The 17,186-nt window shown below is 45.2% G+C and overlaps 1 protein-coding gene across 1 annotated transcript in view; it reads right to left on the reverse strand.

Moving 5' to 3' along the window:
- Positions 1-17,186, reverse strand: part of PAPLN (papilin, proteoglycan like sulfated glycoprotein) — a 48,260-nt gene that overhangs the window by 11,558 nt on the left and 19,516 nt on the right. Inside the window, exons 3-19 of the mRNA XM_056494059.1 lie at positions 16,517-16,632; positions 15,115-15,175; positions 14,740-14,842; positions 13,731-13,861; positions 13,285-13,408; positions 12,476-12,556; positions 11,339-11,511; positions 10,634-10,757; positions 8,966-9,092; positions 8,222-8,287; positions 6,005-6,212; positions 4,164-4,340; positions 2,726-2,882; positions 2,008-2,094; positions 1,218-1,506; positions 980-1,097; positions 185-314 (exon numbers count right to left, since the gene is read on the reverse strand). Of these exons, the coding sequence (XP_056350034.1) occupies positions 185-314; positions 980-1,097; positions 1,218-1,506; positions 2,008-2,094; positions 2,726-2,882; positions 4,164-4,340; positions 6,005-6,212; positions 8,222-8,287; positions 8,966-9,092; positions 10,634-10,757; positions 11,339-11,511; positions 12,476-12,556; positions 13,285-13,408; positions 13,731-13,861; positions 14,740-14,842; positions 15,115-15,175; positions 16,517-16,632 (2,272 nt within the window). The remainder of the gene's footprint in view (positions 1-184; positions 315-979; positions 1,098-1,217; positions 1,507-2,007; positions 2,095-2,725; positions 2,883-4,163; positions 4,341-6,004; positions 6,213-8,221; positions 8,288-8,965; positions 9,093-10,633; positions 10,758-11,338; positions 11,512-12,475; positions 12,557-13,284; positions 13,409-13,730; positions 13,862-14,739; positions 14,843-15,114; positions 15,176-16,516; positions 16,633-17,186) is intronic.

A 17,186-nucleotide genomic window follows, 5' to 3' on the forward strand; every position in this document is an offset into this window, starting at 1 on the left:
GAATCCTCAGATTGCTTTTCTACACTCCCTCCAAGCTTCTGCTACCTCAACCACCAGATAGAAATTATCTTCAGAGAGATTATTTACTGCATTACACAGAGAGCAGAGCCTCTGCACAGGAAGCTTCTATATGCTACTGGACTCATTTTGTGTTTCTAAATCAATAAGCCAAAGCATCACTTACGGTAGTTGGGGCTATTGAGACATCCTTCCCCTCGAGGACCTGCGGCCGAGGCGACGTTGTCAAAGCAGCAGCCGTACATGGAGCCGCGGCACTCGCCCGAGGGCTGCTGCTGGGACAAGGCTTGGCTTGCCTTGGAGATAGGAATGGAAAGCCAAGAGTTATCCTCACACACAAGCAAGTAGCACATGCAAGGCACCGTGCGCAAGCTGTCAGCTATTAGAGGCACCACTGTTTGCTTGTTTGCCTCCTAGAGGCTTTTGTCCTGGGAAGGGGTGGGAAACTCGGCTGTCAGCCATGGGGCTGTGGATGCACTTCTCTGTAAGGCACACCTAAGCAGCCCAGCAGCAGCCCAGTTCTTACTGCTGCCACCAACAAGAAACCCAACCTACAGGAGGGATCACCTCCCCACTTTGAATTAATCTGCAGAGCTGACAAACAAAAACAATTAATAGAAGCCATGTTTTTCCCATTTTTTGTCCTAGAAACTGGATAACAATTTTCTGACCAACAGAAATTTGGATTATTCAATCAGCTCTACATGGAATGGCCTGCTACTTCTCAGACATTTCCCCATCACCTGCTCTGTATCCTGCTTGTAGAGGATTGCAGATGGGTGCTCCAGACTGAACAGGAGCAAGGCGGGCCAAATAGCTTGATACCATGCCTGGAATATTGTTTCCTCAGCATTACTGGCAGAGATGAAGCCCAACAGAATCCACAATGTGAGTCAGCAGGGTCAAATCTGAATCTTCATATCTTATCAACTCCTGAAATATAAAGAGCTTTTGTACTTACTGCTGGAGTGGTCAAAGTGGGATGATTTTGTCTTGTTTGAATGTCATGATAATATTGTGGGCATCCAATGTTGTTTGGACCCTGGGCAGCCGATACTCCATCAGGACAGCAGCCATACCTACAGGCAGAAGGACTAGTAATATCTGACCTGCCTGGTCAACAGGCATGGGCTACAAGATTCAGGAAGCCCCCAGGAAAGGCAATGCCTCCCTGCTCAGGCCTATTTACTTCCAGCTACCTGTTTTGGTGGCAGGTGCTGAAAGGGCAACCTCTCCCCAGAGGGCCTGATGCCGGAGTGTGCCCATCTGGACAGCAGCCATGTGGGCTCTGGTGGCAGTCCTGGGAGCCAGCCCCTGCAGGGGGGTCCTGAGAGAAGCTGAGCCGATGGGAACCTGGCAAGCGGGACTGGGGCTCCCAGCCAACAGGAAACAAGTTGATGCCATGGTCTTTGGTGGATGGAATGTGCTGATTACCTGAGGTACTACGGATCATGGTGTTCCCAGGGAGCATCCTTCCATCATCAGAATCTAGGGAGAGAACTCAAAGTATGCAGGTGAGCTTTCCTCCTCTCTGCTCTCTTTTGCCTGCCCAAGGCTACCGGACAGGATATTTTGCAACACATCTAAGGATGTCTTCTGGCCCAGCCTTCCTTATCTGGCTGAGGTAGTTTGCTCATTGCCTTGATAATTCTTCCTGCTGTGTCACGAGAAACCACTTGTCACATTGCTGTGATCCCTTCATATCATCCTTTCTTGTTCCTATGATCTCCTTTGGGCATCATTATTTCCAGCCAGCACTTAAGTCATGCTGACAGAACCTGGGATCCATATGCTGTACAGAGTCTTCTGCATGGATAGATTAAAATACTGCTCACTGTTGGTGTGAAAGAATCTACATTTTGTCCCTGGCCCCTGGAGTTTCTAGGAGCCCATGAAAAAAATGAGAGAAACTTAGAAAATAATGATTCTTTTCCCTACCTATTCCAAGTATCCATCATCAAACCCCAAATTTAAAAAATTCTTCCAAACCTGGAGCAGGGCTGTTTGGGTTGTAACGCGTCAGCAAGGACTGGCGAGTGACATCGTATCCCATAGTGTCCTGCATACTGGGGACCTCTGCAAAGAGACACAAGCACAAAATGGTTGCAATTAGTCCAGCCCTGTGCTCCAATAATTGCAAATACATCCAGCAGTCAGCAGGAGACAAAAGCTGAAAATGTTCCTGTTCCTCTTGTGGAATAGCTGCTGAGCAGCAATTGGATTTGATTGATTGTCAGGACAAGTGACCTACAACGGGCAGGCAGACAAAAGTCAACATTGCAGCTGTGACATGGAGAGCAGACACAGACAAGAAGCAAAATGTTCTCAACAGTTGTGACTCCTTTAGAGCCAGTCCACAGAGGGATGAAATTTGGCTATAGTTTTTAGCTACCGAGCCTGCCCAGATTACCGTCCTTCTGGACTGGGAGTCCTGGGATCAGTCTGCAGCACACACTGGACGAGCAATTATAGAATACTGGATTCAAAACAGACACACACCAATGTTGTTCCCAAGCCTTTGCGTAGATTTCAAACAGCACAGGTACTGCGACTCTAAAGACACTTTGTGCACATAACCTTGGCAAACTCACAGGATGGAGACAGGCAGGCAAAAAGCTGAGAACAGAAACTGGTGGAGAGCTGGGAATTTCTACTCCTAAGCAAAAGCATGTCGGGAAAAGCTGATGTGCAGCAATATACCACTCACGCTGTGGCAGGTAGCAGGGCTGTGTATTGCAGCTACCCAGGGTGGCTGGTTTCTGTGGCTGGATGGCTTTGCATGTCTCGGGACTGTAGAATTTGGAGTCGCCGTCAGCACAGATGACCTGGCGTGTCCGGATGCCTGAATCGCAGCTCTTGGAACACTTGGGACCAGAGACAAGGCAGTGAGCAGGCAGAAAAGGCTGAATGCAGAAACCCCACAAATCAGAAGTGGGGAGCAGCTGCATGATTAGCTGCAGGCTGAGCACAGCTTCTTCCATCAAGACAAAGCAAACAATATTTCAGCTGGAATCATCTGAACAATTAGAAAACCATACTTTAAACCATTTTACCAGATATTCCACCCAGCCCTGAAGCATTAGGCTTTGTGCCACACTCAGCCTGTAACATTCAGATGAGCTGCTGTTACCTACAGTAGTGTCTCAGGGACCTGGAGAGAACTATTTCAGCCTCAAGGAATAAAGGAACCTCAATTCTCTGGGGATCCACCAGCTGTAAGTGGGTCAGTTTGCCTTCCAGAACAACAAATTACAACTGGAAAGCAAATGAGTGGCTTTCCTGTAAGCAGCTAACTGGAGTTTGCCTCACTGGAAGCTGTGGATGAGAGGGCGAAGCAGCTCAGAGGAAGGAATAGCATAAGTTGTCTGTGCAACCCACACGGCTCATGGCAAGCTCTATAAACACTAGGAGAGTATTTCTCTCTAATTCAGAGAGGCAGATGGGAGACTTTCTGATATCAGAAAGTCAGGAGAGAAGGATCAGATTAAGATATGAAACTTCTTTAGCTGAAACTAAAACTTTGCCTGTATCTCATCAAGAAGATGTTTTAGTTGAGAACAAGCTGGTCTGGCTAGTACAAAGTGAAAAAGTGTGTTTGGAAGTCACCTGATGCATTGGATCTACCCATTTCTCTACTCCCTGAAACTTTTACCGGGTTGAAGACAGTCTGGCTTCCACCACAAAGACAGGATTAATCCATCTGAAGAGCAGTTTATCTGAATAATTACAAAAATGTACTTTAAAGCATATCACCAAGTACAATGACCAGTCCTGAAGCCTAGAGCTCTAAGCCACACTTGGCCAGAGAGCTGTTCTGCTGATCACAACAGTGGAGAAAAGAATTGGGAATAAGCAGCAAGAGTGGATTGTTTCAGTTTATTGGCTGCATTTTGCCACTGTCACTGAAACGATAATCTCTCCTCAGAAGGATTTATTTTTGTAGCAGCTGCACACAAGGCAGGCATCAGATTAACTGGAGCATTACTAGTGCCAGTTACAACACAACTGTGAGCCAAGGGGCTGGTAATGAAGCAGTCCTTGCTCCCAGCCTCAGCCAATGTGCAGACTGCAAGGATCAAAGCTTGTTTGTGAGGAGCACAGCAGTACAATCAGTAATGTCCGCGCCATGACAGTGAGGTGCTCACCAGACCCCAGTCTCCAACATGCCAGCCGATTTCCTGGATGCAGTTCTCCTTAAGGCAGGGCTGGGTGGCTGATGGCTTTGGCTCCATTAGACAAGCGAAGTCCTGAGCCTGAGAGCCCTGCTGCGTCCTGCAGGTGACAGTCCGGGTCTGCACTCCTTCCCCACAGCTGGCTGAGCACTGCAGAAATGGGCCCAACAATTACAAAGAAGCCTACCCAGTTCCAGGCTGGGCTGCCTATCATTAGAGCAGAGCTCCATTTTGAGGCTGCCTGAAACAACCAGCTATCATTGAAATAATTTTCTGGGGTGGGAGTTAGCAGAGTAACTGTTTATGCTATAGAGGAGACAATAAGGCATGGGATAGGGTTGGGAGATCTGGAACTCACTGCATGATTTTGGCCTATTCATATAATTAGTCTTGATCTCTCCCCAGAGGAGAAGTGGAGGATGAATTTAGAAAAATATAAACACTGCAGAATACATTGAGAACAAAACACGGTAGAAAATATCTGGAAAGTCATGTTATTTACATCTCATTAAAGCAAATGCAAGGTAAAGAATTTTAGGGAAGGTAAAAGGCTAAGTACTTAAATTGCTCATGTATTTGTGCTCTATTTTTATAGCATGAGCTGTGACAACTTTTATACTAGTAACTAGTTTGTGACATTTTCAATGCCCTCTTAAATTCACAGTGGTGCTTCCTGGAATCCAATCTACTTCTACAGGAATTACCAAGGTGTCTTACAGAGAGCATTAACTTGGGGACAGTCTGAATCACTTCAGATGAGCTTTCCAGCTGAGTTTCAGCCATTAATTTACCAGAGTAACCTTTTAACACAAAACACAGTTGCTTCTGAGAATCCCAGAATGAATCATTCAGGCATGAGTTTTTAAGAATACGACCCTTGATGCATTCCCCAAATGGTGCTCTTACTCCACAACCCCAAAGTCACACCTCAAATGTCACAAGGTGAGGGGAAAGAGGGGGTGGAAGGACTTTCCAGCCTAGGTCATCATACCTCAAAGTTGCATTTTGTGCTGTTGTGCAACTCAAGACAGGCTAAGTACAACCACAAGATTGCAAATCAAATGTTGCAAGCATGCGTGTACTTCTTCTAATAGAGGAAAATTCACTTGTACTTTAGGGACTGAGTAGACATTCCCTTTACTTTCTAAGCCCTTGGAATGTAAGATGCTTCTAAAAGCCTGTCTGGCTGCACTCAGCACACTGTGTTTGAGCCGTTTCCACTCCTGCAGATATAAATGCACACAAGCATCAAAAATGCACCACATGGCTGTGTTTGGAGAAGCTCTGGGCAGACACAGAGCAAACAGCAGGTCACCTGTGTTTCCAGAGTACTGCTGTCCTGGGGTGGTGATGCAAGGCACCAAAAACATGGAAATAACCAGCACAGGCAGAAGCCATGATCTCGTGTTTCACAGAGGAGGGTGTGCTATTGCACATCCTCAGATGATGGACAGAAGCTCTCCTGCTGATGCTCTGCCTTCACCAGCCCTGGCTCAGAAACTAAGCCAGTGCCAGGTGTGGAGGGATCTGATAAAAACACAGCAGTGGATAAAGGATTGGCAGACGAGAGAAGAGAGAACGTGCAATGAGAAGAGCAGAGGTGGAGGGGCATGCACAGGTTTGAGGAACACGGATATGTTCACAGGAGAGCATTGGAGGGCTGCAGGGACAAGTTCTACACCTCTGCACACCACCTATCCAGGGACACACAGTTTTTGTAGTCCCAGAATAGGAGCCTGGCTCTTTCTCCCTAAGCTTTGGCAGATCCTCCTCCAGCAGGTGCCAGAAGGGCGTTACCTGCCCAGGGCACTGACCTCGGACCAGGGCCCCGTGCTCCAGGTGGCACACTGCCGGACGTTGCAGGGCTGGCTGCGGCGCGGCTGCTGGGCGAAGGCCATGCACTCGGCGTCATCCACCACCCCCTGCCAGCTCTGCCCGTCAAATGCCACGCAGTACACAGAGCGAGTCTGGGTGCCCCCGCCACAGCTGGCTGAGCAGGATCCCCACTCTCCCATTTTCCACCTGCAGGTCACACAATCAAGCAGAAAAAAAAAAAAAAAAAAAAAAGTAAGCCCAGCCAACCTGCCTGAAGGCACAGAGGAGTCAGAGCCACATCCCTGTAGAAATCAAGCAGGGATGATGTCCCTTTGCAGAAGAGAATCAGAGGCAAGTTCCCATTTGACCAAGCATGCTCAGCCTAATTGGCAATGCAGAGCATTAGTTCTACTCCAGAGATATATCCCCAGCTACAGAACACTTGTTTCTCTGGAAATGTAGAGCTCTTCCAGAACGGGAAGGTCTCTCTCCATGCCTTTTGATCTCCTGATGTCTGCAAAAATGTCATGCCTGGAATAGAACATCAAAAAAAAAGGAAAGAAAAAGCTCAAAGAAAACAATCCAGATCAGCTAAAAGAAAAGCTACCACACCAGCCTAATCCACACATTACACTCCTGACATTATCAGAAACAGTGAAACAAAGCCAAGTCCTCACTGCCCACAAACCATGCCAGACACTCTCAGAAGTGCTTTTCACTGACAGCCAGTAGAAAGCTGGTTTATTCCTCCCATCAGTCAAATTCTCTAACTGCAGCACACACACAAAAAGCCCACAAAAATGTAAATAGATTTTTTCATGTCTTTGATTGCTGAAGCTGCTGCAGAAATGATACACCCTTGCTAACAAGGGGAATGTCCACAGAACAATCTGTCTAGATAATAAAATCTCTGCCCATGCCCAGTCCAGCTTCCCAGAGCTAGCTGGGTAGCTGGAAGCACAGCTTGCATGGTCTGGCTTCAGGGACAATGTGAAGTTTCATCCCCAAATCCAGCATGCAGTGCAGTCCAAAGGCACTGGTTGTGGAGGGGGAGCATCATGGTGATCTGCTTGCCAGCTGCTATGTCCCCTTGCATCCAGGTAAGGCCCAGCCAGGGAGTGAAAGCAGTTCATGTTTTCTCCCCCACCATTCCAGCTACTTCCCTACCCTGGCCCTTGCCACTCCTTAATGGAGTTTCAGCCAGCCAATTCACATTCACATCCTAAAAGGATTCCACAGTAGTCTCTGCCATGGGCAGCTTCTAAACACATCCTTCTTTATTGCTAAAGATGCACATGTCAACCCAAAACTGAATGGCCTTCACTATAAAATGTTTCCTTTGGAAAGGGAACAAATACAGTCAGTAGAAGCCATTTACAATGGTATGGTTGCAGGGCTTATAACAAATTATTCATCAAGTTTTTTCAAAAGCTCCAATGAGAATAACTCCCCTCCCAACTACTGCATTCTGCCTCCTGTATAGCAAATGCACAGTTTTGGAAAGATGGGATCACCTACAGCTTCCTTCAATTGTGAGTCAAAACTTCTCTGACACTTGTTTCATTTCCTTTGTAAGACAAGGTCAACCATGAGGCTGGGACCCTCATCAGAGGGCAAAAATTGTCAGTCCTAAGCTATTAGGAGCTTGCTGTGGGACAGCTGTTTTGCTTTTAATACTTTTAACTTCTCATATATCAGTGTACATTATTGTATCTGTCACATCCCTGTACTCATCACACCTTACAGCCTGTTTTCTGCCTGCTATAGGGCCCATGCCAAGAAAGAAGAGCTTTTAAGAAACTTTTTCTATGCTATCTATGCTATGCTGGCTAATGTTACAATTGCCCAAATGATCATGCTCTCTTTTAATTTATGTTCCTTTATTTATGTTGATAAGTAAATTAATTTAAAAAAAATCTTCCAGAACTTCTTTACCCTGATTCCAGAGCAAACATGAGAATAAGCAACCAGAAGCTACGAAGAAATCATCCCCTTCTCAGTCCCCTAAGAATCAAGTTACCAGAGGCACATGCAGCCACCTAAGCAAAGCTGCCAGCCAGCACCCTCCACCACCATTTTCAAAAGCAAAGCACACCCACTTCTACCACCATTGCCAAAGAGGAAAGCCCCCACGGACTTCAGTGGACAACTAGGTGGAAGCACAAGAGAGCAACTGCCTTCCTGTACTTTCTGTAACTTCCTTCTCCTTTTGTTACCTCTTCATCTGAGAGCTCCGTGCGCCGCTGTGACTCCAGGCTTGCGGCAGGTAGATGTAAGAAGTCCTTTATATACAGAACAAAGGTTTTAAAGAACTTAAAACAAGTAGCTACAGTTACAGGCTAACATGTATTCAGAAATGCTCCCAGGTGCCCTCTCACGCACACCAGCGCTCTCAGAGGCCTCCACTGGTACACAGATATTCAGCTAATGCTCATGTTACAGCTCTGGATGTCCAGGAGCCAAATGAAGCTGGCTGTATGGGTGGAAACAGCTGGGTGAAGGGGTTTGAAAATGCTGGAGAATGAAAAGACTCCAGGATTCCTCCTTTTCTGAAAAAACAGACACTGGGAATGCAGAAATTATATAAAATGACACCAGCTTAGACCTTCTACTCTGCCTTTGTAGGTTCCAGCTTAAGAGAAGAAAAACCAGAGAATCTGTTTCATATCTCGTACATGGGCTAGACAACTGTCTTCTGCAACCCTATTTTGGAAGGCAAATTAAATTGCCTATAAAATGAACACAGGATGTATTAAGCCCTTTCCTTGTGCATACAGAAATGCTCATGACTCATCCCTGTGTTATCATCCCAATCTTTTGTCTTTGGCTTTCTCTTAGAAGTGATGCACCTCCTTGGAGAGAACCATGCAGGAGGGCAGAAGTGGGAGGGTCACTTTTTTCTCAGTTCCAAAAGCACCTCAGGAAGAAGTCAGACACCAGAAGAAGGAAGGAAACTGTACCGTTTTGTCTGGGGACAAGGCTGATGGCCACACGTCCGGTTGTTGTCTGGTTGTGGTTTATTCCTGCACATATAGTCTGGATAAATTTCATTGTCTATGGTGCAAAACACCAAGCGAGATTGGAAACCTAAGGGACAAGCAAGAGAGTATCTGATCAACACAAGCTACCCAGGACTAGGTTAGCAATTCACTGGAGTTGGCAAGACAAGTTTCTAAAGTCATGTAGAATCCACATCTGTCCCAGCCATTCTGGAAAAGATACAGGTGCAGGTCTCTGTCACTACATGGAAAAAATAATGCCTTCCCACTCCAGTATAGGAATCTACTGGGAGAGCAAGGGAGACAGTAGAGTTCTTTGTAGCTGAGGAGAATTTTCCTATTACATTATGAATCAAGACTCACAGGGCAGTGCCCTACCCGACCTGTAGGCATCTCATGAAGGAGCCCTGCAAGGTGTGTGCAGTGTACAGCAGAACTGGGGGTCTCCTGTTAGACTCAAAAGGCCAGTCTTGTGAGGACTGGATATGGGAGTAAAACTACTAACTCTTCACGCTCCCTACAGGGTATGAGTGCCAAGGCAAAGACAATTTTAGCACCCACAGTTGCAACATAGCTAAAACTGCCAAAATGGCCATTAGCACAGAAGCCCAGAAGAGGCTGATAAGAACTCTATATACTAATCAGCTGGAGAGGGTTTTTGTTTGTTTGATTGAAGTTTTTTGGTTTGTTTTTCTTTTAAGCTTAAAATCCATAATGTTGCTTATGGAAGAATCAGCAAAGTGAATATGATAGTGATGCCTAAAGAGGCTGACCTGTAAGAGAGGCTAGACAGATTAAAAGGAATAAAGTAGGTATTTATTAAGAGGCCTTCAAAGGATATACCTTGGGCAGTACAAGAGCTCAGCTGTAGCTCTACCCAGGATGGACCCAAGATGGATGACTAATCAGAAGTTTTCATATTTTTATAAGTTTTGGTCCATTTACATATTGGGGTTAATTGTCCAATTACAGCTTCAGGTTATGAAGTTACATCCTCCCAGATTTCTCTCCTCAGTTTGCTGTTGTTTATACTTTTTAGGCCTGAAGCTGCAATGGTGTCCTTGGTTGTTGGGCTGGAAAAGGACTGTTTTGTCTAACTAAACTGTGAAGAGAACTTGCTAATACTTTATATGAAGTTCAGAGTCACACACTAATGCATTACAGAATCTGAAAAATAAGAAATCTAGCACTTAAGGCATCAATGGGACACCCCAGGAGATCTGACAGTCCTCATGGAGAGAGGGAATCTTCCACACTGTGGCAGAGAAGAATGATGTGATTCACTAATGTAGGCCAGTTCTCTCTGGAGAGGACCTCTCAAGTGGTTGAAAAGACTATGCAGACCTGAAGCAAATCAAAACAAAAGTTATCTATGAAGATTTTAAACAGGTCCTAGCAATAAGTCTGAGGACTAGGGAATGGAAAATAAGAACAAGGCATAGGGCACAATCCTGTTGTGGCTCCATGCATTACCCTCCCTTGACCAAACCTTAGCAATACCCTGCAGATCCCAGTGCTGCCTTCAGCAGGAGACTGCTGAGAAGCTGCTGCAGAGGGCAGCACACGGTCACACTGCCTCCAGGGTGTGAATATAAACCCCACACCAGGGGTCAGGTCCTCTCCCCTTACCTCCTCCACATTCGGAGCTGCACTCACTCCAGGAACTGTAACTCCAGCTGTAACCTGAGGACTGTCCTTGCAGGGGCAGGTAATACTCATACTGTACCCCCGTGTTTGGCTCCTGGCTGATGAGCTGCAAAAGCATAGGAGGAAATCAGGGAAATTACACTTTTATTCTTCACAACATTTCCCCACCATGTCTGAGGGTTCAAGCTGACTTGCACCGTTCCCATTCAAGAAGCAATAATTCTCTGCACTGGATTTTCTCCTTGCCTTCCATCATATTCTGGAGAGCATTATTTTCATCGTATTCTGGAGAACATTATTTTTCAGAGAAGGGTACATTCATCCCTCTCGACTTTAAAAGATCCAGCTGCTCCAGCTGATCCAGCAATACATTTCCTGCCCTACAGCACAGTATAACAAGCAGGGTCCTGGAGCCTGTCCCTTCTCCAGCACCATTTGGTGCTGACTCCTGCTTCCCTTAAAGTCAGTGCTCAAAGGAATAGGCAGGAAACCAACACTGAGCCTTGCACTGCTCATTTCTAGGCAATAGAACCAAAGCAGCAATAGGTGCTATTTCTGCAGTCTGGCTTGAAGGCCCACAACCTTGTAAGATTCCTGAGGGCTCCATCACATCTCCAGTTTTCCCAGCATACTCCCAGCGTGCAAAGCGAGAGCAGAGTGTCAGCAGGGGAAGGCCCAGCCTCTCACCTCAATGATGAGGGGTTCTGTGGTGGGACCCCGGGCATGGAGGAGCTCTGGGGCCACATCACCCTCGGAGCCACGGTCGTAGTGCAGCACCGTGCTGGCCACCTGCAGCGCCCGGCTGAAGTCAATTGTCCAATGCCCGTTCAGGTAATACTCCCCTCGCACGTTCTTGACAGCTGGACAAACACATATGCCAGAGAAAGGATCATAAGAAGTCCACAAGGTTGCTTCTGTTTCCACTCAATACTGTGTCACAAGCAAATGAGGGTGATCACTATCCTCCATCAATGCTGTCCTTCCCATACAGCTTTTCTAGCAGAAGCTGCTCCATGTTCAGACAGTGGTTCTTGCCAACTTTGCTGCAGATCAAAGGCCAGCTTTGCTGCACAGCCAAATGCCTCCAGCATATTCCTGCCCTGCCTCTGCATTCCCCACTGTTAGTAGCTGAAGCACAGCCAATGTGAGCCTCTATCTTGCTTGATTAAGATGTGGGATTCACACTCCACTGCCTTTACACCACTATCTGGTTCATCAGATACTCGATTCAGACAGCAAGGTGTGTGCTGAATCCAGTTTTCTGCAAAGGAAAACATCACCAAACTGATTTGTCCTAAGCACTGAGTGATGGAACTCAAAAAGCAGAAGAGTATTTGCTTTCTCCACTGGAATTTCCTCAGCCCTGCCCAGAAAGCTAGGCAAGGCCTTTTCTCCCTCCTTTTTCCCCCTCTGCAGAATGACCAGGGTTTGAGGCTGTACAAATGCCCCAGAGAAATCTATGGAGAAAAGAAGCCCACTCCAAACTTCTAGATGGCAGGAGTAGGTAGGGTTTTGCATTCACCAAAACAGAACTCATAGCCAAATTTGGCTAGATCAGCTAGATTCCTTGTAAGTTACAGGCAGGAAGTCTCAATGTGAGTCACAATTATTCCCCACCCAACAGCAAGATCTCCCACAGGAGAGAAAAGGAAGTAAATGTGAAGCCCAGAGCTGTGCATCACTCACATTTCAAGGATACTCAATATTCAGATCCTGATATTCAGTTTTTCACTCTGCCATATCAAAGTAAACCCATACCTTAAAACCAGATTTTAGCATAATGGCTGGAATCCAAATGGACTGAGATTCTGACATCAATCATACCTAGAAAGTTCCTGCTGGGCTTAACCTCCTTAATTTGGATGCTTGTGGCTCCCACAGGGATAATAAAGATTTGATTGTAACCTGAAAAAAAAGGGGGATTATACAATATCTGAGTGTGGGTGCCATATAGCCACTCTTCTGTGCCAAAGATGCTCATGGTTTCATTTGTGCCTTAATAACTAGATGACTTTTAGATGGTGACATGAAGCATTTTCATCATCACTTTAACTGCATACTGAATAATCTCTTCCTACATTATCCACAGATCAATCCACATGCAAAAAATTCCAGCAATACCTCAGAAAAGTCCATTTTCTACATTTTGAAATCTTTGGAATTTCAGGAAGAATCATATTGGAGTTCAACACAGAGAGAGGCGACCACAAGGTGCGGTTGACATCTTGAAATTTTTCAAAATTGGTCAAATGCATAAGATGCATTCCCATTTCTAGCATTCCCTGCAGATGTCCTGGTAGAGCTATCAAGACACTGGATAGCCTCACGAAGGCAGTGTATGGTGATGTTATTATGGTGCATTTATAGCACCTGCTGGAGAGGGTGTGGGAGAGGCACCAGCATCGTGGCAAGTACTCCAGCATGGTCACAGATTAAGGAAGTGATTCCCAGGATAAGGCCAAGAGTACCTTTTCTGATGCTAAGGCCACACACTGCACAGATATTTTAAATGAACATCCAAGCACACCTGTAACAATCATGTGAGCAGGTGTCCCCACTAGCCATTGCAGCAGTTGATTTTTGGTTTAAATCTCTCCTTCTCACCTGCCTAAACTACCTAGGATCATCTGTACCTTTGGGGAGGCTGGCCACATCAAAAGTGCCCTTCACACCATAGCAGGTGCTGCCATCTCCTCCACACTGCAGGCACTTGTCCTCCTTCTTGGCAGATTCCAGCATATTATCACAGCCAACAGCCTGTCAGAACACAGGAGCATTAGTAGGAATAAACTGTGATGACAGAGGGGGAAAAAGAAGGCCAAATGCTGGATAGATCTATTGACAAAGCCTGAATCAAGGGAGCTTGGAAAGTCAGGGTAAGGCAGAGAAAATGACAAAACTGTTATCTACTTTTTCACATCCAGGGACAGATAAATGCTGTCCACATGCTCCTCAGCACCTTGAAACTGAGTGATTCATCTTTTCTGATGCTATTATGAAAGGTCAAGTAGAGCAAAGAGAGACAACAGAAAGACTGACAGACCCAATGATGAATGAAGAAAGTACCAAGATGACTAACCTGACAAACTCCCTCCACACAAATATCTCGCTTGCCAGGTTCACAGGTAGTCCCATCTACCACTGCTTCCTTGTGCCTGTAGTAGAAGTTTTCTCCCTTTGGAATACAGTTTAATTCACATTTATTAGGTGCTGGCGGGAGAGAAAAAAAGAAACATTATATAATAGCTTGATATTGCATCAGGAGCCTAGTTCTAGATCACAGGAGCAGAAACAGAGGGGTCTTCTGATATTAAGTGGCAGATATTGAATGAATTTCTGGGTTACAAAGTGCTGGAGGCTGGAAAAATACCCTAGTAAAATCTTACTGAATGCAAATATTTCCTCAGGGGACATTGGTCTAAGTGGATATTTGGTTATTCCTTAGTAGGATTGCTCTTATACTCCCTTGGAGTACAGGGCTTTCTAGAATGAGAACAAGTGCTGATAGAGAGCTGTTATTTTAACAACCAAAAAACCCTTTAAATCCATCTTAAAATCCCTCATAATTTGTTAACCAACTGTGAATGATACCATAGCAAAGCTCAGAGCAAGGACCCCTGGTTCCCACACCTGCCTTCAGAGCTGGTTGCTCAAAAAAGCATGGGCTGATGAAATAGATGTCATATTTTCTGAAGCACTCATTAATTACATACATTTGCTTCTCTTGTGCCCTGCTAATATTCTTCTGACAATATTGGAAAATACAGCAGAACTTCTGCTTGTCTGATACTTCGGAACCTAGCTGCAACCAGTTCCAGATTTCCTTGAGCAATGTTTCTGAAGGAATGGCTGTTACAAGAGACAAGTACATATTGCTGCAATGCTGTCTCTTGGCCCATGCATTCAGTGTCTTCAGGACAGCAATGCTTTGCTGCTGGCAAAAGAATTTTTTCCATGCCAACTCCAGCCCCCCCACTCCAACTAAGGAAATACACTACAGGGATACTACAGTAGAAAACATTACAGTCACTTCAAAATCTATTGTTGATAAGTAGCAATGAAGTATAACCCCACATGTTTATCATTACCTCCATAATATGGAAGCCACTTATATTTCTTGCCTTGGAATTCGGTCTCATCAAACTCTGCACACTGCTCTGCCCGGAAATCCCGGGAGCCTTCTGGGCAGTTCTGTTTGGAAGAGAAAAGGCTTGCATTGGAGTATTATAAAAAAGGAGGAAAATAAAGTATGCAATAAAAAATTGGGGTTTATTCTTATTCCTCCCCTTTAAATTGGGGCATAATTTCAATATACTTTTGAACGGATACTGTTAATGAACTGCATGCACCAGTGACATCGGAGAAGCAGAAATTAATAATCACATCTTATTACTGAACAAGAATGATGTTTGTCGGGGGAAAAGGAGCATCAGGCAAGAAAAGCTAAGACCAGAGCACTATACCTGAACATTACATGACTGATAGCTTCGTGTTGGTCCAATACAACTGGAAGGACTTTCTGTCCTGGAAGACAGAAAAAATACATAGAGCACTCTGAAGAATACACGTGCAAAAAGTCATCTCATGGCAGACGTTACAAATCACCTTCACACCGAGCATGTCACCCTCACAGAGTTCCCAAAATAACTAAAATGCACTTCTTCACAACTAAAGCAAGCTGGCACTTTCTAGTGGTATTTTATGCTACGGTTTGTGTTCTGGCACGAATGAGACACACACCATGAAAAACTGCAGTACAGCTCTTCAGGGTCATGTTTCAACTAAATGATGGAAGCTGAGATTTTAGTCTATCATCCACCAGCAAAGGGTTGAGGTGTCCATACGAGAGAGAGAGACATGTTATGAGCAGCATAAGGATAGTGGCCAATTCAGAATATCTTTGTACATCATTTATCTTGATTTTTTTTTCTGGACAACAGATGCCTTATTAGGAAGAGCTAAACAAGCCTATGGAAAGTGTGCAACACCCTTAGTCCAGTCAAATGACCCCAGCCGAGAATTATTGAGAGTAACAATTATGGAGGAAATTGATCTAAAAAGCCAATCCATGTCTAACACCTCAGTGTTGCTAAAATGGAGAGACAGGCCTCCAGGGATTCTGGCAGGTATAAACTATAATGAGCAGCCTTCAAAAGAGACCTTTCTTTATTCTGTGTGGAAGCACAAGTTTCAGAACTCTGGCTTCTTCTATTACAAAACCTCTCATCTCTCTAAACAGAAAGAGGCTGTTTATTTCAGGATATTATTGAGAGACTGGCTTTTTTTTCCTCTCCTTGGCTTTGTTTTCATCCACAACAATATCTCTAAGGTCCATCATTCCCAACAGTTGCAGTACCAGCCATCATCCTCATTAGGATGCAGCTAACCTAGCTGCAAATGAGGTGGCACAGCACTAACACTGTTGAGCCAAATTCACTCTTCCATTTCTTCTGGGGCAATTCACTGTCCTGGGAATTATAAACCTGAGGAAACCTCAGCACTCTCACCAGCTCTCAGGAGAGAAACCAACTGCTCTGGCCTGTTCTCCATCTCCCTCAGGGCTTGCCACACTAGACCTGATTGAGCAGCTGCTACCATGCCAATCCCCTGATTGCACAGAATCAAATCTCACAGAGAAATTGGTGTGCTCTATCAAAGGAGCCAAAGCAAGCGTGTGCTGAAGAGGGCACTACTCGAAACAGCAGTGACAAGACTGAAACAGAGGTTCATCTCAAAGTGGGCTCAGTCCCCTGAGATAAAACACAAAGTAATTTTTTTTTTTATGTATATTGGAACATAATTGTAGGAGCTCAGTAACAGTACAACACATTTAAAGAAAAAAAAAAAAAAAAGGTTAGGCCTCACCTTTGGGAATAGCAGCGCCGCTGCCGAAAGCTGACTCCACCACCACAGCTCCGACTGCACTTGCTCCATTCACTCCAGCTCCCCCAGACATCAACCTGCCGTTTCATCCGGCGGCCCTGGAAATAAAAAACCCCACAGACATAACAAAAAGACATGGCAACACAGGGGAAAAAAAAATGAAGCAGAGATTCTATGTGTTCTCTTGCAAAAAAGGCTGTCTTGCTGTGCTGTATTTCTAACATGAAAAGTGGCACACAGTAATATACCAGAAAGACCAGGTCTCTAGTATCTAGGAATATTAGCTTCCTGAAGCCATACAGCACATCCAGCTTCATAATCTCTCTTAACTGCTACTGTTTGTCTATTCATAGAATTTCAGCACTTTTGAATAACGATCTAAAAGAGGATAACATCTTCATCTCAGCAAGGCAGCAAAGGCAAATCATTACTTCAGGGACTTTGAGCACCGTCACTCCACACCAGATCAATAGAGCCACTTAAACCCAAACCCTTGGCTCTAAGTCCAATACTTAAGAGAAGCAAAGGAAGCAGAAAGAAAATCCCCAGAACACACTTTTTACTGCAACAGATTTCCTTATATGGACCTTTATTCCCCTTCTCCAACTGTGTGCAATGACAATGTCAGATCTGGGCCATCATTAGCAAAACC

Source organism: Oenanthe melanoleuca, chromosome 5 (genome assembly GCF_029582105.1).
Source record: "Oenanthe melanoleuca isolate GR-GAL-2019-014 chromosome 5, OMel1.0, whole genome shotgun sequence".
NCBI lineage: Eukaryota > Metazoa > Chordata > Aves > Passeriformes > Muscicapidae > Oenanthe > Oenanthe melanoleuca.